General features: G+C 46.5%; 1 protein-coding gene across 3 annotated transcripts in view; it reads right to left on the bottom strand.

Annotated features, from left to right (window-relative positions):
* The window catches only part of PRRC2C (proline rich coiled-coil 2C), a 63,011-nt gene extending 50,666 nt beyond the window's left edge, over nucleotides 1-12,345 (bottom strand). For all 3 annotated transcript variants that reach the window (XM_066597292.1, XM_066597294.1, XM_066597293.1), the window contains exons 1-2: nucleotides 12,067-12,345; nucleotides 15-187 (exon numbers count right to left, since the gene is read on the bottom strand). In XM_066597292.1, coding sequence (XP_066453389.1) covers nucleotides 15-126 — 112 coding nt within the window. In that variant the 5' untranslated portion in view covers nucleotides 127-187; nucleotides 12,067-12,345. The remainder of the gene's footprint in view (nucleotides 1-14; nucleotides 188-12,066) is intronic.
* Nucleotides 12,346-25,545: the final 13,200 nt, after the last annotated feature.

The following is a 25,545-nucleotide window of genomic DNA, read 5'->3' as shown; positions in this document are numbered from 1 at the left end:
ATGCCGCGACTCACCTGTAGTTTTCTGAGTTTCAAGTGATTTTCCTTTGTACGTGTTAAATAGGCTGAGTGTAGCATACTTTTTCCCATCCTTTGCTTTTGTGCTCTGGCCTGACTTCTCCGACATGACGAAAGAAACTCATCGAGTCTGGTACAGCCTGTGCCTCACTTTTATGCCCAGTTCTCACCTACAACACAAGAAGATATGGTTAGAGATGAGGGATGATCCTTCAATAATCCATCAGGAGGTTTTCAAACTATTTTGTAATCAGCTGTCCATACAGGAAAATACTGAACACAGCCTATACTCCCCGAGCCAGTTAGCCACAGACCGACTGCAGCCAATCACAGGCCTTTGTGGTGCCAGCGAGAGGCCTGTGATTGGCTGCAGTCTGTGACACTAACTAGCCTGTAAACAGAGCGCTGGCAGGAAGATCCGGGACAGGTAAGAATAGTCTCTTATTTTGCAGCTGATTTAAAAAAAAAACAAAAAAAAAAAAAAAAAATCCCTTTAAAGGAGCTGGACCAGCTAAAATAGAATAAAAATTTAAAAACAGGCTATATCCCCCTCAACACAGCTCCCACAGCCCCGGCCTCCGAGTGTACAGCCAGCGGAAGTCAGGTGAGCACTGCGGCCAATCAGATGCCAGAGCGTCACAGTCTAAACTCCTGGCATCGGCGCTCACATCATCGGCGCCATAATGTCAGGAGTTCAGACGGCGACGCAGCAGCCTCTGATTGGCTGCAACGCTCAACTAGCTTCCACCTGGCGCACACGTGAAAGCTGGCACTGTGCCCATGGAAGCTGCTCAGCTGAGTTGGAGAAAAGGTGAGAATAGCTTTTTTTTTTTTTTTAATATTTTTGGCCGACCCAGGTGCGTCAAAATTTTTCATGGTAAATGAAAAAAAAAGGTCTTTCAAAAAAAAAAAAAGAAAAACCTCCGAAACCCCTTTTCTGATCACTTGCATAGGGAATTGCACCCACTTAGTAAGCAGAACAGGTTGGCATTTGATGGGTCTTTATGTAACCATCTCTTACAACAACTAATTTAACTCATAAGGCCGGATCCAGACATTCTAATATTCTAGGTCGTTAGGCAAATGTTTTACATACCTTATGCCCTCAATAAATGGTGAAGACATATGAAAATAATGGATACCCTCACATCGGGGGAAAGGGGGGGGGGGCAGGGGGGAGTCGGATATTCAATTAATTTTCCCACCGAAGCCTTTAGTGATATCTGAATTGACCATAATGTAGACTATCCGACCGGTGTCCGGCCATAACATAATAGTGACTGTGCAATATGGAAAAGCTTGTGAAGCGTTCTGTATACACACCAACAGTGACTGCAGCCACCTTACCACAATGGCGGAGTCCAACTGCGGGACGTCCACCAGACATCTATGGCATAGGCTCTAGATCGGGCACTTTATTTTATAGGGAGAACGTCTATTTTTCACAAACATGCATGCAAGGTCAAAAAAAAAAAATCTCATCTAACAATGAGCTTGGTTTGGCATGACAACCAGCTGGAATTCAAGGTCATTAGGATGCGACTAATTCGCACGCCGTCGCGCTACGTATTTCTCAGAAGAGTAAAAATATTCCTCCCAGAATTTTTTTTGTCAAAATTAACAATACAATCGGCATACAGGGTGTTAAAAACGTGCTGTTTGTACAAGGAAGCATTCCCATAAGGTCTAACAGTGTTTCCTTGTATAGAGGATTTAGGGGATTCTAAACCCAATTTACATCTGACACTGAACACCTCGGCCGCGCCATCAGCGAGCCGCCGCGCCATCAGCGAGCCGCCGCGCCATCAGCGAGCCGCCGCGCCATCAGCGAGCCGCCGCGCCATCAGCGAGCCGCCGCGCCATCAGCGAGCCGCCGCGCCATCAGCGAGCCGCCGCGCCATCAGCGAGCGGCCGCGACATCAGCGAGCGGCCGCGACATCAGCGAGCGTTGCTGGAGATGAAGGGAGAGAACAGCTGCCCCTAAAGTTAGTGTCCCCTTCTCTTCCTCCACATCTAGTAATGCTGACCGTATGGCCGTTCTATCTTTTACTGATGATCCTCAGTCCGCTGTGCATCGCTAATCATCCTCCCCATCCGCCTACTATGAGGCGCTGCAGTATTGCAGATAGGAAAGAAGGGCTGTTCAGGTGCACATTTGGCCACTGTGGGTTTGCTGCCGACTTTGTGCGAAGGTCCCTTAAGTGCGGAAGAACCTGCCAAACTATCACCCAACCTGTAAAACAGCCCCCACTAATTCAGCGCAGACAGCAATATGCGGAGTGGAACCTAAATCTGCAGTATTTCAATTTTAGCAGCAGATTAGTGCTGCGGACTCCACCTCTACACATAGGGGGCAGAATGCCTCAATATATTCCAAAGCCAATAGCGCCATCGCTAGGATTTTGCTTTTCTGTTCCCAAAATGGAGCAGAACCAAAACAGCGCACATGTGAACCCAGTTTGAGTGTCTTTATGTTCCTCTGATCGCTCTCACTACAGCTGTAAGGCCTCGGTGTCCGAGAGTTCTCTTAGGGGGATTTCTGGTGGGATCGGAATGTTTGACAGAAGCCACATAAAGGGGTTGCACCAAGATTTCCTTTTACACCTAGCCACACGATAGTAGGTAAAAGTCTGGGGTTTGGGGGAGCGCGGGCGATCCAAAGAATGGGAATCATGTTGTCCTTGTCCTCATTTTGAACTCACTGAATGGAGGTACGGCCAAATACAAGTGCTGGGCTATTGCCAACAGTCCCACTGAAATGAATGGTGCGACGGGCGCGCACGTGTAGTGACAGCGCCATCGATTCTGACGTCACTGGGAACAACAGAAGGGACCCCACTGTGAAACGGTGGTATTCTTAGGATCATGTAGGCCTCAGCGGTGCAACCCCCACAAATCCCTTATTTTATGGATTTTTGGAAACACCCATTTAAAGTCACCCAAATTGGCCTCCGTCAGGTGAAGGGTGCGAGTCCGAGTTTGTGTACAGGCGCAGTAAGGACTCATCATTCACATAGGGGTATGCAATTGTAGTCCATGACATACACACCGTTTTTACTGTGTGCCTGTATGTATTTTTTATGTGCGTATTCACTGCATTTTTTTCTCTTGCTCAAATAAAAAACAACTGCAAGGCGGCCCAAATGGTTACAATTTTTTTTTTTTTTAAAAGTCGGGATTGAACATTTCTCTCGCTCAGTGCAATCTGGCTCTCTGCATACTACCAGGGTCTACGGTGGTTGACCCTGCCCTGCAGTTTATCAGGTGGTGCATTTTTTGGCTCCTTTTCCTGCGAGTTTTGTGCTTGTACATTTTTCCTCTCAGCTCTGTGATTTTACTATTTTCTTTAAACAACCATCACCTGCAAATGTGTAAAAATGCAATCCCATAACACGGACCAATATAGGGCATATTTCAATTTTTTTTACATGCATTAAAAAAATGCATGTCCTAATAACCCAATGCAAATCAGCGGGGCTTCTGCCATCCATAATACGTGCGCACTGCAGACCGAAAATATGCTGTGTAAATAAGTCCTAAATATTTACTAGTGTGTAAGAAGCTTTAATAATCACCAATGCAGACATCACCATAAACCATGAGCTGCTCCTCCTGTAACTTAGGCTCGCAGCAACGCGTTTCGCTGTGGGGCTTGGAGACCTCTCTATATAAATAGAACACCTCAGTGCAACGGTAATTATTAGGAGGCGACCCAGCCCGCGGCAAATGACTGCCCAGGAGAAGATCCGTCCCAGGGCGCCAGCTGCAGCTCGCCTGCTGTTATTCAGCTCCAGCACATGGAGATACAAGTCCTGGCAGCAGCTCAACCGCCCTGAAGAGTGCGACCAAATGTGTAGGAAAAGGCTCCTCCACACCGCCGAGTGCTCCCCACTAACAGTCACTACTGCCGGAAGGTCTGTCCTGGTAAATACGTGTATACTTAGTGATTGTACTGTTCCTCTATAAAGGACCAACTATCAGTCAGTCGCTGAAGCAGATGAACGCCAGTCATTCGCCTTCACACAGAGGGGTGATTGGTCATTAGCGGTTTGCTGAGATATAGCGCAGAGGAGGATCAAATTCGTTCAAATGCAAATGTCTGACTTTTGATCAACCAGCGACTATTTTGGTATAATGAAACAAAATGACTGGCAGCTTATTGGCTCTTGAATGATCGTCTGACAGTCGTCCGTGTAGAGGTACTTTACATCATTCAGTTTCATTCATTTGAATGATTTTCTGAAGGATAGTCGCTCCATCTAAAACAGGGTATCAGACTATACAGGCTGTGTTTCACCTGTTACCATGGAAACACATTGCGTGCATCGGAGCTGTAGAATAAAAATAAAGAGAAGTTATAATTAAGGGCGCTTTTACAAACGACGCAGGTTTTTTTTTCGTTCTGTGTGTACACGGCCAATGGTTGAACGCTTATGTGTTCGCCTCTCGTTTCCTATTTTAAGGCAGGAATAGGACAAGCCACGGGTTTTTCGCTTGTTGGGCCCGCTATGTGACTGAAAACTGCCAACAGGACGGTAGAACGCTCTCACTGATTTTTAACGGGAGCCTCGCAGACTTGCGCTCGAACACGATTTTCGCAGAGCTGTCCGCTTTATTTTCTGCATTTAGTGCACCTCAACAATGATGGGGTGCGCTAAAGCCGCTTTCGGAAGCAGGAACGCTGCCTCCGAAAGTGAGAGTAAAATTGCAGCAGAGCGTTTTGATTGAAATTGCGGTGCTATGCCGTGGTTATAAAACCACCCGAAAATAATACCTAGTGCTGCTTTTGGGGCAAAAATTTATGAGACAAGGTACTATTCGGGGGAAACACGGTATTTGCATAATCTTGTAGCCACTAAGGATCCGTTTATTAACAGCCAGAGGATATTGTAGGTAGAACGACGTGGCTGCTACGCATCAATGGGTAACCGCGCCGAACGAGCGAATGATGGCGGTGGTTTGCTACAAACGTCCGTTTACACTTGTAGATAAACATCTATAGTTTGTCATTTTTACATTCCGCTTGGAAATGGTCTGCGAAGAACTCAACGATCGGCTTTACACAAAACACAGTTATTCAAAAGGTACCTTTACACGGGAGAACCGTCAGAGCCATGAGCCATCCAAACGACTATTTCTCCTGTGCCTTCACACAGGTGTGACCGGCGCTCAGTGAATAGAGGCGGCGCATGTTTTGGAGATCTCTTTTGGTTGCCCGCCTCCATTCACTGCAAACAAGCGGTCGTTCATAGCTGAATGACTGCCTGCTTACACGGACTGGTAGTCACATTCAGGCGACCTAAAAACCAAGCGACTCCGACAAGCGAGTGACTGTTCGCTCAGCGCCCTATTGGTAGCCATTGGTACACGGGCTGACCATCATGGAAAATCACAGCGATTAATCTGGCGCTAATTGCTCCATGTAAAGGTAGCTCAATGCATGGATGGATTCTGGGTTTATCAGAGGGCATGGGATAGGGGGGTTTCGACCAAAGGGAGACTCCTAAAGGGTCAGTATATTCTAATTAGGCATACGGACAACAGTTATCTTAGTAATAAGCACCCCATTTACATAAAACGGAAACCGGGTGACTATTAGACTATTTATTAGGCTGTGCCAGGACATAGCAGTAAGGCCCCATGCATAGCGCCTCTATGGCAATGCACGGAGGCCATAGGGCCGCAGAGTACAGGCTCCTGTAGATACTGTACATGTGAAGGGGAGAAAAGCCTACATCCATATACTACAATCTGAGCTCAATTACAGCTCCATTCTGCAACGAGGGCTTGTGATGACATCACTGGGTGCGATGACGTATTAATGCGGGCTGCAGATGATGGGGTTAGGACCTAATGAAGAAGGAAACGTCAAGTAGGAGTTCAGTACACAAAAATGCAATAAGTCTTATTCTGCAACGCAAATTTCAACATTATGTGTAGAATGAAAATCCATGCCGTGTGAACTACAGCGCCAATTTACATAGAAAGTAATAGAATGCTAAACAGGGAGGATCTCGCTGTGGATTTGGGTGTGGAATCATCACCGAGACCCAAAGCAAAATGACGCTGTGCCGTAATTCCAGGATTAAACCTAGGGGTCTATTAAGAGCAGACAATTTCTAGTAAGAACGCGTGAAAGATATCCGAGTTCGCTGGGGCAGCCCGTTTAGACAGGCAGCTACATCATTGGCTAGTTCAGTCATTCGCTGTATAAGTAATTGAGAACTGAAGGATGGCTATTTAAGCCGAATGATTAGTGAACGAGCCAACCATGGTTTTTACGCCTGCATAAAATGAACGAAGAGCAGACAATTTGCCGCTTACTGTGTTTACACGGGACAAGTATCCTTCATTTTTGCTTATTCGAATGCGAATCGTTCCGTCTAAAAAAGGGCTTGAGGTTATTGTTCTCCGACGAGCTCTTTCGGACACGGTCACATGGGCGGGTCCAAGTCGGCAGGTCCAAGTCGGTTTTTGCACTATGGATCTGAAAGATCTGAGGCTTCAGCTCTGCTGTGGATTTACATTCAGATCAGTGTAGGAATTAAGCCACAGTCATTGGCGCGATTCCGCACGCAGCCGCACCAAGTGGTTTTTAGTGCAGATTTTACACCAAGAATTGACATGGATTTTGAGATCCATGTTGTGGGGGAAAAAAAACTGACGTGTGGAAGAATGTAGATGGTCTGAAGCATGGCGCCGACTGGCACTGCAGTCAGTAGAATGCTAACGCGTTGCAGATTTCAATGTATTTCAATGATTTTTTCTCTAGAACCAAAAGTCCGAGATTCCAAAAAAAAAAAAAAAAAATTTATATATATATATATATATATATATATATATATATATATATATATATATATATAAATTTTATTTTCGGGGTGGGGGGGTGGGCTAATTGTGTTAGAAGCCGATAGAAAACCGCATTGCACAGATGCGTTCTTCTTGCAAGAGTCATAGCACTCGCAGCAGGAATAGGAGGCCTGCAAGTGCGATACCGGGGCACGTTTCTCGCCCGCGTGTTTGCGCCCATAAGATGCTGAGGAACCCTTCTATAACAAGAGCAAACAAGCGCAGAACACATCTGCATGTATATAGCGGCAGACTGCGCTATTTGCTAGGTTTAAAAAAACGGAAACCAAATGAACAGAAGCACATTCAAAGCTTTCCGTCTTTTTAAAACCCCGATGAAATCAATGAAAAAAATGACCCGTTTAATTTCATTTCTCTGACCCAAAAATGGGACAGAAGGAAAGCCAGCAAGGAGGGAAGCACTAGTGTGAACGAGCCCTTCATACACGGGAAGCTACAAATACAACTACTAGTCAGACCCCCGTGCGGACCACCGCTACATCATAATTCCTACAAATGCTTTCAGGTCAAGCGGAGGATCAGACCCCCATTAACCATCGCTTTCCCAGCAGCCCCGAGCTGCCTACAAGCCGGTCAGCCGGATGCGGGCTTTAACACCATCCGGCAGAAGCCGGTCCGCTGCCGACGGGGAGCCATGAGAAGACGTGAATGGGTACATTCCCACCTTGCCGGATTTTGGTGCAAATCTATACCAAAAAAAGAGAAGGGTACAAATTTGCACCATTTGATGCAGTTTTTTTTACTTGAAATTTGACACATTTAATGCAGTGAATAAGGGCAACATTGACCACTGCCTGCATTGGACCCAGCGATGGCACGATCACCAGTTGCCCCCAGTGGTGGCAGAGTTACAGACGCTGTAGGGTCATGGCAGCGGACCACTTACCCTTTTATTCGACTCCTGCGGATGTCCTTGTTCCGGAGAAAAAGAAAACGAGAGAAAGATGCCAGAACCATCCAACGGTGGAAGCGACTATAATGGGTCGTCTGCACTCCATCGCGCTACGCTAGATTTTCCTGTATTTATGATGGAACCCTGGCTTTGTAGGCAGGAACACGACCAGCGCCTTATGCTTAGTGTAAAGTTACATTTTTTGTAGATATTGCCCCTAAATAATCTCTAAAAAACAAAATAAAAAAAAACCACTTGTATAAGGATAGTTGCGCATATTTTTGTGGCACTTTTTCGTGCAGTTTTTGCGGAAGCCATAAGTGTATCCAATGAGAAGTAGTAAGACTCCAGTGGGTTTCCCGTATCTCTTAAATCCACTTCTGGCTTTGATTTGGCACAAGAAAAAAAAAAACATGAAAACTAATGAAAATTGCAACTTAGTTTTTCACAAAAAGATAGTCCCTGTGTGTACACCCTTGCCCCCGACCCCTAAGAAGAGGAGGGGCAAAGACCAGGAATATATTTTGGTAGGCCAATAAAGCTAGGACTAAATCAGTAAGTCCGACGTCACATGGGCCAGCCAGATCCCGGCTGTCACCTCATCCGGCGGCACCGTGTTGTCCGTATTGGTCGGTCACACGCAGTACAGATTTTTTTGTTCAATATTTGTATTTCCCCGGACCAAATCCGGTGGTAATTTCGTTTAGGCTGCGGGACAGACGGCCTCCATTGATGTTAAGAGGCCACTGCGCAGTCAGGATCAAAATAGAGCATGCTGCGATTTTCTTCCACTCGCGTAATACGCCGTTCGTATTCGCGACTGTGAGTGAAAAACTAAAATTACATGCATGTGGTTTGCTGCGGATCCTCCGCGCAGATGTCAATCGTGGATTCAGAAATAGGAATCCGGTCGTGTGAAGCTTCCGAAAAAGAGTTCAGATGGGAATGCACCGTCCCGCAGCTGCGATTTGAAGACTGAATGAGGAGCGGTCACAATATTACCGGCAGCAGCCGTTTCCAGGCAAAATCATGCGGCCACGTAATTTAAAAACCGCAGCTGTGATTTTTTTTGGTCACGTTGCGGCTCTGTCATTGCAGCCCCACGTGGCCTGAACCTTTGGGTTCACACTGGGCAGATTCCGAGCGGAAATCTTGCGGTTTAGCTGCAGCGAAAACCCGCAAGATTTACATCGGGCCTGGCCGCACACTTTTCCGCTGCGGCTGGCGCTCCCATAGAGCAGAGCGCGGCTGCAGAAGAAAGAAAAAATGAGCATGCCGCAGCCAGCGAATCCGCGTCGCAGCACCGGCTTCTGCTGGCTTTGCCGTCTCGTGTGGATAAGATTTCTGAGAAATCTCGTCCACATGGCTGGCTAATCCGAGGATAAGCGGCTGCAGGCGGATTTTCCGCGGCAAAATTCTGGACGGAATTTTCGGGGCAAATCCGCCCAGTGTGAACCAAGCCTTAAGATCTGCTTAGTAAAAGGCGGCAGTCACGAAGGTGTCACTCACATCAGAGCCACAAGGAAACACTGTTACAATTTGCTAGTGCTGATACTTTGCAACACTGCGTATGGGGATGTAAACTAGCAGCACAGGACTATAGACAAGACCTTATGTGCCCGGCAGGTGATGGGTTAAACAGAGCCCAGGAGACCCCACTATTGGCTTACACCACAAAGGGAGGCAGCAGTGATTAGCTCCCTTCCTGATTCCATTGTCAGGATAATGAGCTGAAACCTTTTGTTTATAGATGGTCTTTTAGGACCAGGATGGGGGGATCCATCCTATGTGGTGGTCTTACGGCTCTTCCCTCACATATGGAGGGAAGAGAATACAAGGATGATGGGGATCCGGATTCATCCTATGTGGTGGTCTTACAGCTCCCCCTCACATACGGAGGGAAGAGAATACAAGGATGATGGGGATCCGGATCCATCCTATGTGGTGGTCTTACAGCTTCCCCCTCACATACGGAGGGAAGAGAATACAAGGATGATGGGGATCCGGATCCATCCTATGTGGTGGTCTTACCACTCCCCCCCCCCCCCTCACATACGGAGGGAAGAGAACACAAGGATGATGGGGATCAGGATACATCTTACGCTCTGGTCTTACCGATCCCCCTCACATACGGAGGAAGCGAATATAAGGATGATGGGGATCCGGATCCATCCTATGTGGTGGTCTTACCACTCCCCCCTCACATACGGAGGGAAGAGAATACAAGGATGATGGGGATCCGGATCCATCCTATGTGGTGGTCTTACAGCTTCCCCCTCACATACGGAGGGAAGAGAATACAAGGATGATGGGGATCCGGATTCATCCTATGTGGTGGTCTTACCACTCCCCCCCCCCCCCCCTCACATACGGAGGGAAGAGAATACAAGGATGATGGGGATCCGGATCCATCCTATGTGGTGGTCTTACCACTCCCCCCCCCCCCCCCCCCCTCACATACGGAGGGAAGAGAACACAAGGATGATGGGGATCAGGATACATCTTACGCTCTGGTCTTACCGATCCCCCTCACATACGGAGGAAGCGAATATAAGGATGATGGGGATCCGCATCCACCCTATGTGGTGGTCTTACTGCTACCTTCTCTCACATTTGGAGGGAAGAGAATACAAGGATGATGGGGATCCGGGTCTATGTGGTGGTCTTACCCCCCCCCTCCCCCACATACGGAGGGAGACTTGCAATGTTTTACCAATACGCCTGTGGACAGGAGGCCCAACTCGGAGCAATATCACGCTCGGGAATCTGCGCTTTTTGTTATGAAAACTCCTCGCTGCAACCTGGGATTTCCATGTGCATAAACCGCGCACGCTTCAATTATAGTAACAAAAAAATGGGAAAAACCTCAGCACTTGCAGGCAGTCACATGACAGGAGTGGGGGCTGAATGTTTTACAGGTCAATGAAAGCAATGGGCAATATCGGCCAAGAAGTAGAAAGATCCCATGTAAAGGGACCCACACAAAATAATGGCTTCCCCGTGCCTCTCACAACACACGGACTGCGTGCAAGAAACCCCCCACATAAACGCCCCCCAAGGGGGACTACCCACTACCGTTTGCGAACTCGCTGCGTTTTTCCCCAGGTGTCTATGGGACGTTCTAATGTTACCGCGATTTTGCGTGATGCGATTTTAACATTACAAGTCCCATAGACACCTGGAGAAAAAAAGGCTGCGCATTTCACAGTGAAAAAGCTGTAGGGGGTGGGCCCCCTTAAGCCGCCTTCACACCAACGTTTTTGCGGCGCACCCTGTTTTTCAAAAACAAGACTAGAAAATGAAAAATGAACAGAACGCACTTTTTTGTATCCTTTGAAAAAAATAAGATAAAATGAATGTACTTTCCATTTTTTCAGCATTTTAAACGGCTCCCCTTTTACAACTGCCTTCAATGTGTCCAGAAATAAAAGCGGACACAAAAACGGGAAGGAGAGATGGGGGGGGGGGGGGGGGGCTTTCCACCTCCCCCCCATCTCCCATTGACTAGTGTAAAAAAAAAAAAAAAAGAAAGAAAATCATCCATTTTCGTTTTTTTTTAGCTCAACATCAGTCGGCGCTTTTGTTCCAGACCAAAAATTAATAAAACAGCCTTGAGTGCATTACTGCGGGCAAAACAAGAAAAACAAAAACGATTTTCTCTCCTTTTTGCCACGGAAAGCAAACCGTCCGGCGTGATACGGCCCTAAAACACCCCATATCTGCTGCATTACATAAAATGCCAGACCGAAGTAAGAGTGCGACCGGCGCTCCGGAGCCGTACAATAGACAGATGCAATAGCATCCACTCCATTAGACACCAATGCACCGGAAACCCCCGGCGGGGGCTGAGCGAGCGCCATCATATTAGCATCAATCAATGGAGAACCCGGGGGAGCCGCCGCTCACATCCTCAGCCCCGCCGCTTACACAGATTTAACATCGGTCTATCAGACGATTATAATTTACCCTTTATGAACTATTATTGTAACAATCCAGCCGGCTGCACATCAGATCAGATCATAGATCCTGCATCACAATGGATCACAATAGATCACTTGCAATCAGCACAGGATTACTAATTGCACACAATTACTATGCCATCAGATCGCCATTAGGGATCATAGCGACATTTCTATCCCTCGTGTGCGATCCGAGATCGCTCGCATGGCAGGCAGCCATTGCCTCGGAGGAAGGTGCAGAGCCCTCCATCCATGATGCAGGGACCAGAGGCCTGGCCGTCACCAGCCGCACAGCAAGCAGTAATGGAGGTAAAGAGGCTCTCACCCGGGTTGTTGCTGCGTCCTCCCCACAGAGAATGCGGTGTGTTCCCGGCAGCGGAGTGAATGGCGGTGCTGGTGGCGCGGACTTATGACGCTTCAGGAAAGGGTCGGCGCGGATGCTGCTTCTGCTTGGAGGCCGTTACTACGCAGCCACTTGGGTTCCCGTTAGCTCTCCCCTCCCCCTAGGAGTCTTACAGGCCGCAAGTACTCCTTGGCAGCCCGGACTCCCGTTATCGTCCCCTCCGTACACACCACAGAGCGAAAGCCCCGGCGCCAGAAAAGATGGCCGACCGCCAACGGACAACGTCAGCACGCAAGCGTAGAAGCGTGGCTGGGGAGACGTCCTGCGGAAGTTGCCAGAAACAATCATGGCGCCTGTAAATCTCGGCCTATGACGAGTGTTGTCCGTCGGCCATGATTAGTATGGGCAGCGGTGTACAATAGACACGAGAAAAGGCGTTTAGGGCTTGGTTAAAGGCATGGAGGTTCCCAGCGTGCTGTGGAGCTTTACTATAGCCGGTTTTATGCACACCTCAAATGTTTGGGAGTGTAAAGAATATGCAATTAGGGGGTCCCAGGATAAGAACTATTAAAAGCAGTGTGTGTTACCCATAGCAACCAATCGTAATCAGCTTCTGCTGCTAAGGCTCATTTACACGTAATGATTGGCGCTCAAAATTTTGCTCGAATGTGAGCGATAATGTTACGTATAAACGCGAGCCATCGCACGCTTTTCGTTTGTCGCTCAATTTGAGCCTGTGTAAAAATCGTCGCCGTTTCGCTCTGCATCTAAATCTAGAACGCGAAGCGCCGAGCGAGAAGTGAACGATTCTCAACGCCGATCTGCCTGTCTACAAAGTCTGCACTGCGAACGAATTAGCGGTGACGTCACTCGCTTGTTCAAACGGCAGTCGGCGCGTGTACAAGGTGGCGGAGCAGATGCCCAGAGGCGGGACTTCTCTGAGGATAGGTCATCTTTAGGCCTGAAAAATCAGTCTGATTTTGCTTGTAATTTTCATGTTTTTTTGCTACATTTTTGCACAATTACCATCATTTTTGCATGCAATTTTCATACGTATAAAAATAAATGCTTTCTGATTCAATTTTTTAATAATAATAATCTTTATTTGTATAGCGCCAACATATTCCGCAGCGCTTACATAGACGGAGGATACAGAAAGACAAAAGTACAAACATTACAGAACCACAGTTACATAGTAATCAATTGATGGAAACAATAGGGGTGCGGGTCCTACTCCAACGAGCTTACATACTACAGATAATGGGGTGATACAGAAGGTAAAGGGCTGGAGATGTGCACGGTATGGCGAGGTGGAAAGTGAGGGGTGATATACACATAGACAATGGTCAGACATTTAGCCGTGTGACGGCAGAAACGGTGTGACTGCAGGAGCGGTTTATGATGGCTAGCAGGGATTGCAGTCAGTAGGTCAGGGAGCATGTTATCAGGCGGAGTACAGAGGGGTTTGGTTTAGGGGATGTGGTATGCCTCTCTGAAGAGGTGCGTTTTTAGAGCACGCCTGAAGTTCTGCGAGTCCTGGATTGCTCGGGTAGCCTTTGGTAGTGCGTTCCAGAGGACCGGTGCTGCTCTGGAGAAGTCTTGGAGGCGGGAATGAGAAGTTCGAATTAAAGGGGCGCTCAGTCTGGTTTCGTTAGCAGAGCGGAGAGCCCGGGCTGGTTGATGGATTGAGATGAGGGAGGCAATATAGGGGGGCGCTGCACTGTGGAGGGCTTTGTGGATGAAGGTGGCGAGTTTAAATTGAATTCTGTATTTAACGGGCAGCCAGTGCAGTGACTGGCACAGGGCAGAGGCGTCCGAGTAGCGGCTGGACAGGAAGATGAGCCTGGCTGCCGCATTTAGGATGGATTGTAGAGGGTAGAGTCTGGTGAAGGGGAGGCCGATCGCAACGAGTTGCAATAATCGAGCCGGGAGTGGATGAGGGCAACAGTAAACGTTTTTAGCGTGTCCACAGTGAGAAAAGAGCGGATTCTTGCGATGTTCTTGAGGTGCAGCTGACATGTTCGGGACAGAGATTGGATGTAGGGGGTAAAAGAGAGATCAGAATCAAATATGACCCCAAGGCAGCGGGCATGTTGTCTAGGAGTTATGGTGGCGCCACACACTGAGATGGAGATGTCAGGATGAGGTCGGTTAGTGGAGGGTGGAAATACCAGCAGGTCAGTTTTAGAGAGGTTTAGTTTTAGGTAGAGAGAGGACATGGTGTTAGAGACAGCGGACAGACAGTTAGGCCTCCTTCCCACGAGCGTGACGGGGTCCGCCGCGTAATATTACGCAGTGAAGCCCGTCACGGCGCCCCCCAGAGCCCCTATACTTACCTGCGGGAGAGAGCGTGAAATCGCTTCCCCGCCCACCACCGCCGCGTCACCGCCCGTCACCGCCCACCACCGCCGCGTCACCGGCCGTGTCACGTGCACGGCCGGCCGTGTCACGTGACGCGGCCGGCCGCGTCATTTGGCGTCATATGACGCTCGGCGGTGGGCGGGAAAGCGTTTTTTCACGCTATCTCCCGCTGGTTACAGCGGGAGATAGCGTGAACGGACGGCTTCCATTGACTGCAATGGAAGCCGTCAGTGCGTACAGCCCGTCCTCACCCGCAGAAAATAGAGCATGCTGCGGGTGAGGACGGGAGAAATCGCGGTGCGTAATTCCGCGCTGGAATTACGCATCGTGAGCATTGTGCTATTAGGTTCAATAGAACCTAATAGCTGCGGGCAACGCAGCGGATTTTCGCCGCGAATTACGCGGCGGAAATCCGTTCGTGGGAAGGAGGCCTTAGTGATGTTTTGGAGTAAAGGTGCAGAGATGTCACGGGCAGAGGTGTATAGCTCTGGTGTCATCAGTATAGAGGTGGTATTGGAGGCCAAATCTCCTGATGGTTTGTCCAATAGGGGCTATGTAGATAGAGAAAAGAAGGGGGCCGAGGACAGAGCCCTGGGGGACCCCAACAGCAAGGGGAAGAGGAGGGGAGGTAGAGCCAGCAAAGGAGACACTGAAAGAGCGGTCAGATAGGTAGGAAGAGAACCAGGAGAGGGCAGTGTCCTCTTTATTTATGGTCGCCACGGTTACATGCGAGTGCAGTCGGCTTTTTTCAAATACACACATGGACTTAACTGGGAGGTTTTTGTATTAATATTTCGTCTGTGTGAAATAAACCCTATTAGATTGCTATACGTCTTAATAACGTTTTTTTCCTTCCGCAAGGCATGTTTATTTGCACGCAGCAAACAAGATACACCGCTAAAAAAAACCAATTAGTTCCGAGTGTATTCTTTTTCCAGCAGAATTGCGCAGCGTATTATGTAATTCCTCGCATATTGCGCACTCCCATTGACTTCTAGAGCATGCTAAATGCATGTGCAAAATACCGAAATGTGAACAAAGCCATTGAAATCATTGGGTTCTTTTCTCTGCATATTAAGTGCGCAAATGCGCCCGTAGGACATAGCCCTTAGGTCGGCTTCACACAGACGTATTTGCATGTGCACTATACAAAGAATGGAACCCATTGATTTCAACAACTCCTATAGGAAATAATGGGTGTGGGTTTTTTTTGTTTTTTTTGACAAAATCATCCAGAAACGGGACATGCTGTGATTTTTTTTCATCTCTGACTATTGGTTCGAGACAAAAAAAAAAAAACCGCTCATGTGACTTAAATAATTTAAATCCATTGTCCTGTACGTACGTAATATCTGACTCTTGTTCTATTGGTCAGATTTCACGTGTGAACATCCTCCGTGCCAATTCACCCTTAACCCTTTGAGTGGCGGGTTTCCTACCACCCTGTCGTGCCCACCAGGGCAGGTTTTTTTAAAATGGTCTAATCATTGAATTTCAACTAATTTTGCAGTTGCGTCTCAAGAGCCATAACTTTTTCATTTCTCCATTGACATGGCCATATAAGGGCTTGTTTTTTGCGGGACAAGTTGTGATTTTTTAAACAGGGGGGAGGAAAAAAGAAATGGGGAAAAAAGAAAAAAAGGGGCCATGTCATTAAGGGGTTAAATAATGTATTAACTTCCTTCTCTGGGTCATTACGACGCATGGATACCACATGTGTGATTGTATTTTTGATTTTTTACAAAGTAAAGGGAGACAAGGGTTTTTATTATTTTTTTTATAATTTTTTAACTTTTTTTTTTTTTAATTTTAATTTTTTGTCCCTTTAGGGGATTTCCACAGGGACCCATCAGGACCCCTGATCACATTCCAGGGGTCCGATGGAGACAGCCCTTTACATGCTGCAGTGACAGCCCTTTACATGCTGCAGTCACATAGACTGCAGCATGTAAAGGGTTAACACAGCAGAGATCGGAGGTTTTCTCTGATCTCTGCTGTAAGAGCAGGTACCTAGCTGTCCTCTGACAGCCAAGCAGGAAGCTCTCCCTGCCACAGAGACCATCGGCATGCTTCTGACATGCCGATGGTCTCTATGGCAACCTGTAAACATAGCAGGAGATTGCCGGCATATCGGCAATATCTTCTGCTGTTTTTTCAAAGCCCTTGTTTTGTTCTCTGTGGGTCTGTGCAGGCAGAGCACAATGTCACAGCTTGTGGCATTGTACTCTGCAGCTCCCATAGTGATACATAGCCCGGAAATGTTCCGGGCTATGTTGCTATGAGCAGTGGAGCTCGTCCCGGAAAATTTCCGGGCGTGCCACTCAAGGGGTTAATGGTGTTTTGGGGGGCTTTACATGGATGGCCATACATGTGTCATTGGTGGGGTGTCTCATAAACGGGATAGAGGGACATCCACGGCCCCTCTCTATTGTATCTCAATAAGGTGACAGGTGAGCATATTCTGTATTACGGACGGGTGTCCTGGCCTGACCGTGGGTATCCTGACCCAAACTACGATCTATAGACCCCTATGATGTAGCGTTCGCATAGGATACCCCTGATCAGTGCAGGACACCTGTCCGTATTACGGACACATGAATGCGGCCAAAATTGCGCTTGCCTGTCACCGACCTAAATGTCAGGCTGCAGTGTTCCTCCTGACCCAGGATATTCATGACTAAACTATTGACTGAGTAAGGGGGTGTTCTGCTCCCCACGTAACATGAACATCACGTGGCCAAATCGCCATTGGAATAATCTAACGTGGATTTCAATTGAAATCCTCATTAGACAACCATGGACTTCTGATGTGGATCAGCATTGCAGTTGCTGCGCATATACATGCAGATCGGCCTCATTCACTGGGACTAAAACATTAGTGTTAAACATGACATCATTCCATGTCAAGAAGTGATGTCACTTTTTTTAAGGTCTATGCCGCAGTTTGACATGCAAATTAATAGGAAGTGGAATTGATGCAGAATTGTCGTAGAATTGGTGTAAAGAACAAACCTGGAACTAACTAGGCATTCAAATCAGTGCATTTGTTTGCCACGTAAATGAACACGCCCTGCGGGCAGAAAGAGTACAGTACTGTATGCTGATCCGCGCGTAAGTGCGCCTCCGCTCGTGTGAAGCCGGCCTAAGGCTCCGACTGCGGTGTATATTGTTACAAAGCAAATAATAGTGCAAAGGGGTGCGGTGGCCCAGAGTTTGGGGTCCCCTCCAGCACCTCACAATACATGTTTTATGTTTGTCTTGTATTACTGTTTGAAATGTGGAATGCATCCGATTTATGTGTATTGGAGTTTGCAGGCATGAAAGGGTTAATGTCTGTTCATGTCTGGTCTTGTTTGGAAAATGTATCCAGCTGTTGATTGGTCTGGGTTCAAGTTATGGGATGAGTTGATAGAGCAGTATCTAAAGTTAGTGAGGAAGTTGTGGAGAAGGGTTGAGGAGAAGAGTAGAAGAGACTGGCTGTCCGAGAGGAGAGATGGTCTGCTGCTCATGCCAGAGCCCAGTCATACCAGGAACCCTCCCTCTAGAAGCTTCCCTTAGGGGGTATGAAAGACTGAACATGGTGGAAATACGTGGGATTATAGCGCAAGAGCCGCATGTAACTGGAGAATGAGAGAAACTGCAAATGCGCGAGAAAACGTGAGTGCCAGTAGAAAGAGAGTTTAACTGGGAGAATAGATCCTACAGATAACTAGGACTGTGGATGTATAATGCCCCGGGTACCCTCACTGCTTCGACACGATACAAATTGTTGTGTGCGAAAACTGTTTGTTGTTACTGCCCGAAGAGTTTAAGTAAACGGACAGGACCGGACGTTCCCTGTTCTCGTTCAGAAAATATTATCTGTGTCTGCACTACTTAAGGCCGGCTGCACACGAGCGTGACGGGCTCCGCCGCGGAATATTCCGCGGCGAAGCCCGTCACGGCGCCCCCCAGAGACCCCATACTTACCAGCGGATCCGTCTTTCTGGGTCCCGCATGATGCTTCCCCGCCCACCGCCGCCGTGTCATATGATACGCCGGCCGCGTCACATGACACGCCCACCGCGTCATATGACGCGGCGGCGGTAGGCGGGGAAGTGTTTTCACGCTATCTTCCGCTGTGCTAGAGCGGGAGATAGCCTGAACGGACGGCTTCCATTGACTGCAATGGAAGCCGTCTGCGCGTACACCCGCGGCAAATAGAGCATGCCGCGGGTGAGGACGGGAGATTTCACGGTGCGGAATTCCGCGGTGGAATTTCGCACTGTGTGCCCTGAGCTATTAGGTTCAATAGAACCTAATAGCTGCGGGCAACGCAGCGGATTTTTGCCGCGAATTACGCGGCGGAAATCCGTTCGTGGGAAGGAGGCCTTATTCTATCGGAGTGATCCGCCGCAGAGGATGGAACGTTGGCGTCACGGTGACAAAACAGGACTTAAGGTAACCTCGGTTACTCATTGTTGTTTCCTCCTTAGTAACGAGGTTGGGTTCCTAGCCACCTGTAGAGAGGAGACTGTAGAGCCCATGACCAGGGGTTTTCTCTACCCCGCTGTCTTCTCGGCTGAGGGCCTGCTCCTCGGACGCTGCACAGGCAGCACTAATCATGAAGGGAAGGGTACTGGAATTTCTCTTTAAACATTGCTGGAAACTAAATAAATCTGAGCTTTGGTTCCCGTATGGCTTATCTTCTGGTCACTACTTCATGGAGTGGATGGAAGGTGCTGGTGAGTGATAACACCAGAGACTGCCAATATCTTTTTTTTAACCCTTTCGTCACTAAGGCCTCTTTCATATGGGCAACAGTGATATCGCTGCTGCAGCTTTGTTCCTACGATTTTGTAGCATCAGCTATTCTTTTTCTTGAGAATAATCTCTTATCGCATCGCTGCCGCCCGCAATAACATCACATGATTTTTAATTGTGAAAGTCAATAGGAGTTTCTAGCGTTAAAATCGCATCGCACGAAAATCGCAAGTGTGATTCGATAAAAAGGAAGCTCTATTGGGAAAAATGGGAACTTTTAAAAAAAAAAAAATAAAAAAATAAAAAATCGCAGATTGCAGAAAGATAGGGCATGCCGCAATTTTTTTTCTCGCAACATAGCATCAGTAAAAACTTTGCTAATGTGAAGGGAACCCTTGAAAAGCATAGATTTCACAAACATGCATTTTGTAGCGCAGTCACATTGATGGAAAAGGGTCACTGATGCTCCTACATCCAGGTCATATTCTACACTTCTGGTATGCTTACTTTCCAAAAAATCACAACTCTTTGATTTTTCAGGTGACATGATGACACATTTGGGCCCTGAGTTGGCACCATTTAACGTATCATATAATATATTAGAACATTTTTTAAATTTCTAAGTGGGGCAAAGTGGGAAAAAAAAACAAGAATTGAAATGTTTTTGTTTCTACGGCGTTCACGCTGCAGTAAAAGTAGCATGTTATCTTTATTCTGTGGGTAGGTACGAGTACAGCGATACCGAATTCATACAACTTTTTTTACATAGAGATGCTTAAAAAATAAAATACTTTCTGGCACCCTCTTTTGACCCTATAAATTTTTATTTTTCCATCAATAGGGCTGTGAGAGGGTTTCTTTTTTTCATGCGGTGATGTGTAGTACCATGAGAACCATTTTGGAGAACATACGACTTTTTGATATCTTTTCCTTGGGGACGGAACGACCAAAAAAAGCGCAATTCTGCAATTGCGTTTTTTTTTCTGACACAGTTAATCATAAAGGATTAATAACGTGATATTAAAACAAAATGAACCTTTACAGATGCAACGATACCAATTTTTAATTTTTTTATGTAGTTTTTTCCCCTATTTTTTAGATACAATAATTAGGGAAAGAGTTTTTTTTAACTATTCATATTTTTTATTTTTGTAATAATTAGAACCTTGAACTCGACAGTGCTGGAAAAGCTGGGATTTAAAAAAAAAATGTTCTGAGCATGTCCGATGGCGAGCCGTGCGGACCATTTGCTGTGCAGGATAAGAAAGAAATAAGCAGGTATGCGCGGACGCCGGCCAGGCACAGAGTTGGATTCTGCTGCGGGCACCCGCATGCCAAATCCGATCTGCTCATGTGCAGGCAGCCAAAGTTAGGTTTACGGATTTTAGTGTGGAATTCCACAGCTGTTGATTGGGCTGCATCCTGCGGCTTAATTCCATCCTGCGAGAAGGGTCCAATAAAGGACCTAAACTTGCAATCGTTTGATCTTGTATATAGTAGAATGCAATACTATGGTATTGCATTCTACTATATTTTATCAGGCTTCCTATTAAAGACCTGCCACAGGCACATCTTTAATAGGCAAACTTTTAGGAGTCCCCAGGCTGCCATGACACCTGGATGGCACCTCCCACAATCTTATCAAGGCGGGCCGTTCGGGGCATCTAAATCCAGATTGGGACATTTAAATGGCGCTACTAGAACTGACAGCAGCATTTAAAGGGTTAACAGCAACAATCAGAGTTCTATTTGATCGCCAGCTGTTGATGGCGGTTGTTGGCTGTCATAGACAACTGACACTTGCTATGTATGGATGTGGTTTGGCTCCTGAGCCCGCTCCTTATACAGCATATGTAGTGGACAACTATATACGTTCTAACTGCACAGGGTACTTTCAGTTAGGACACATATAACCGTATCTGTGTGGCAAAGGGGTTAAGGTGGCTTTATAGTTCATTCATACGGGTGTATAATATGTGTAATACACAGTGAAAAGAACCCATTGATTTCAATTGGCTCATTCACATCTTCATATTTTTCATGCAGTTTTCGGTCACATGAAAAAATACACAGTATGCCCTATTTTGGTGTGTATTATGCAGCAAAATAGGCCATTGAAGTGGATAGCACTGCACAAATACACAGTGAATATGCCTGCCAATCAGAAGCCTGCTGTGTTACCATTCTGAACTCCTGGCATTATGATGCCCAGAATGTGAGTACTGATGCCATGTGAACGGGCGTTGATGCTGCAGCCTCCAATTGGCAGGCAACAGTCACCTGACTTTCACTGAGAAGCGTTATACTGCAGAGCTGGTTCTCCGCTGATGAGGTGGGTAAGCACCTGTTTGTTTTATTGTTTTAACCCATTTGGCTCATATTTTAAGAGGTTCGTTGTAACCAGACAACCCCTTTAACCGGATGACTACAGCTGATCTCAGAAGATGGACGGCGTGATTGTGTGCCAGCTTTATTCCTAGAAGGACTTGTCATGTTGCGGCAACCTCTTGCAATGCAATCTCATAGGGCATATGGGCATCATAGAAGTGGGTTCTCCGCTTGGAATCCATTGTGTGCCCAAAATGTAGATGCGTTCTGTAAGAATCAGCACATCCATGGATGACATGAATGGCTGTCATGTAATACTACAATTCACTGCGGGTGAAATGCTTACCTAGACTTAGAATTTTGATCCCAGGTCTTTTTATTATGAATGATTCTCCCATATGTGCATGCATGATAGATAGCATTACAATGTTAGCCTTTTTCATGTGCATTAAAGGAAACATGTCACCATTTTTACACCTATTAAACCCTCTATACCATTTAATAGGTGACAAACTGGGCATCTACATAGGTAGTTGTCAGGAATCAAATCGGGGGCCTCCTGCGTTCCATTCGGTAGCTCTCACAGTCTATGGATAGTTTCCCTGTATGACTCTCAGCCTTGTTCCATGATCCCAGTTATTTAGTTCCTGCCTCCTGGTCCTGATCCCTCCTCTGTTCCTAGTTAGGCTCATTATAAAAGCCTGACCCTGCCACTGCACCAGCACATGATTTTTGTGCTCCAAGTCCTAATCAAGCTCCAGTGCTACCTTCTCCTTTGCAATTCTTCTGTTACAGACCACTGGCTTATCTTCTGACCATGCTATTTGCCTCATCCACCTGTACTGCTACTGAGACCTTCTGATACCGACCCCTGGCTTCCCTTCTGACTACTCTCCAGACCTGTGGCTACTATACCTGAGATGTGACAGAGAGCCAAGTCATGTGTCTTTTATATTCACTTGCTCCCTGGATCCAGCTGTGTTCCCCTCTGAAGATCGCTCTGGCACTGCAAATACGACTTTTTAAAGAGTGCTTTGTGTGTGCTCTCTTGTAAAAGTCTATAGCAGAGCTCCTGCTTGGCCCTGTGAAAAGATTCAGATTTCCGTCCGGTTTGATTTTCGGAGGAGGACACTGCTGGATCCAGGGAGCGGGTGAGTATAAAAAATACATCACCTGTTCTCTGTTACATTATTCATGTGTTTTTTTTGTTGTTTTTTTTGCACATCATTCACATTATCCATGTCTGTTTTTGTTACGTATTTTTTTGTTTTGTAGCAATCTCATTTTTTTCATAGAGTTTCTTGCGCTTTTAATAAAATGATTTGTTAACAATGTACATACAAAAATCACAAATATTGTTTCGCTTTTTTCTTTTGTAGGTATTATCCGTAATTTATTGCTGTGTGTTAATTTTATAGTACAGAATGTACATATGTTGCTGCTATTGTAGCAGGTGCCGTTTCTTTTTTTAATTGTTTACATTGTGTAATATGTCGTTAGCACTGTGATTTTCTTGTTAAACCAGCTACTGGCCCTTTAAAGGGCAGGAATGTGTGGGAACATGAGCCGCGAAACAGGAAATAGCTTATGGCCAGTTATGCAGTGATACACTGAGAGAAGAGATGAACCAGAAAGCATGTTGTGACTAGTAGCCACTTTGGACTCCACTTTGGACCCTGTCCACGCCGAACTCTTTCCAAGGGAGCATCAGTGGCCATCTTTGTCAATGCAAGAACCAATTTTAGCCTACTCATCGCTGACAGATGTACCCCTGCTGGTGTTACCATATCGCTGCCTAGCCCACGCTGAAGAGACCCCTGGCGAGACTAGAACATGCTCTGGAAATCTGCTAATATCTGGCCATGACCTATTACCACACCATTATGTGTCCGCTACCTGGTGGGACACATTGGCAATCACACTTTTGCTCTAACCTATCCACAACCATTAGGCAATCCGGTGTTCCCTTGTCCTCAGGAGCTTAGTTGCTATAGACAGGTGAACCCATCCACCCCAACCAGCTGAATCCTGCCTTGGTCGTTCACTACTTCATACTTCTATGTACTTTGAATGTGATATTGTTACATATAACATAAAATTGGGCTAAGACCAATGAGTATGTAAATAGTTTGATTTTCTGGTCATTTGAATAGATATTTCAGAATTCGGCTAATGTCACTATTAATTTGCTATGACCAAGGATGCACTGTGAATCTGAAATACATAATTGTAGTTGTTATCATCCAAATAAGGTGTCATGGTTACTTTTTAATGTTTTCAAAAAAGAGGTACTAAACAACTCCATTTGGTATCTTAAGACTCTTAAGGTCCATTTAGACCCAACGATTCTTGCTCAAAGCCGTCTTTTGAGCGAGAATCGTTGGGTCTAATTTCACTGACATCATGCAGTTTTCGTTAACGAATCGCTGATCAGCCTTATCAGGAGTTCACAGTGGGATACAGCTGATACTATTGTTTCAGCTGTATCCTGCTCCCTGAACACAGGCAGGGTATGAAGAACACAGTGGTCCAGCTGTATTCTTCATACTCCACACGGAGCGCACAGCTGTATACCAGCTGAGCGCTCCGAGAACAGCCAGGGTATGAAGAACACAGCGGTCCAGCTGTGTTCTGCATACCCTGCTCGGAGCGCTCAGCTGTATGACAGCTGAGCGCTCCGAGAAGAGAACAGCTGGATGCAGAAGACAAGCAGCCCCGCTTGTCTTCTGCATACCCCGCTCGGAGCGCAAAGTGATCGCTCAAACTGCCGTTTGAGCAATTCCCTTGTCCTGTAAATGCACACAACATTTATCACTCAAAAGACATCTTTTGAGCGATAATCGTTGTGTCTAAATCAGGCATTATGTGCTGACCAATTTTTAGGTCTATATAAAGGGTGTAATCAATGACAAACAAACAAATTATCATTTGTTGGATCAATGCACACGTGTACACTGATTGGGAACAATTGTTTGGGTGGTTATGAGCCCACGTGAAAGGCACTCCTACGTATGTGAGCCTATTAGGCCGTGCCAGAGACAAGATCTAATAGGCTGCCTGCCGTAGGCATATTTCATAGAGCTATATTAGAAGTGTAGAGTATTATATAGGCAATCAACGGATTGTATCTTCAAGTCCCCTTGAGAGACTAATAAATCTGAAAAAAATAAATAAATGTATTGAAATATGAAAAAATGTAAAGTGAAAAAAACTAAATTGCCATTTTACCAATAAAATATGCTTTGTTTCAGAAAACAAACAAACAAAAAACTACTCATATTCACTATCATTGCATCCTACACAACTAGAGATGAGCGAGCATACTCGCTAAGGGCAATTGCTCGATCGAGCATTGCCCTTAGCGAGTACCTGCCCGCTCGGGAGCAAAGATTCGACAGTGGGCGGGGAGCGGCGGGGGAGAGCGGGGAGGAATGGAGGGGAGATCTCTCTCTCCCTCTCCCCCTCCCCGCTCATGGCCGCAACTCACCGTCACCCGCGCTGGCAGCTGAACCTTTTCTTCCGAGCGGGGAGATACTCGCTAAGGACAATGCTCGATCGAGTAATTGTCCTTAGCGAGTATGCTCACTCATCTCTATACACAACCCATACTATAAAACTGGGAGATGTATCGCCAGTTTTTTAAACTGGGCTTCTTACTCGTTGCTTCAGTAAGAAAAAAAAATGTCACTACTTACTTTTCAGACCCATCATGGTCAATGTTTCGAGGAGAAATGCCCTCTTTTCAAGTATTTTCAGTTTGAACTTCAGCGTGCAGAGGTGAAATTATGGTGTTCAGGATCCTGCACTGAGCAGGTGGTTGGACCCGATGACCCTGGAGGTCCCTTCCAACTTCACCATTCTATGATTCTATGAGAAATAAAGAACACCACAACATCCTACTTATGAACTACTGAAAAGTGAATAGTGATATTTGTATTACTGTTGGAACAACCTGTATGAAGTCTGGTTTAAAGGAGATGTCTCGAGGAAGCAGTTAAATTTTTTTTTTGCCCAGTCCCCCCCATTAAG

Source organism: Eleutherodactylus coqui, chromosome 3 (genome assembly GCF_035609145.1).
Source record: "Eleutherodactylus coqui strain aEleCoq1 chromosome 3, aEleCoq1.hap1, whole genome shotgun sequence".
NCBI lineage: Eukaryota > Metazoa > Chordata > Amphibia > Anura > Eleutherodactylidae > Eleutherodactylus > Eleutherodactylus coqui.
The sequence above is the reverse complement of the archived record's forward strand: the minus strand, read 5'-3'. Positions and strand labels throughout refer to the sequence as shown.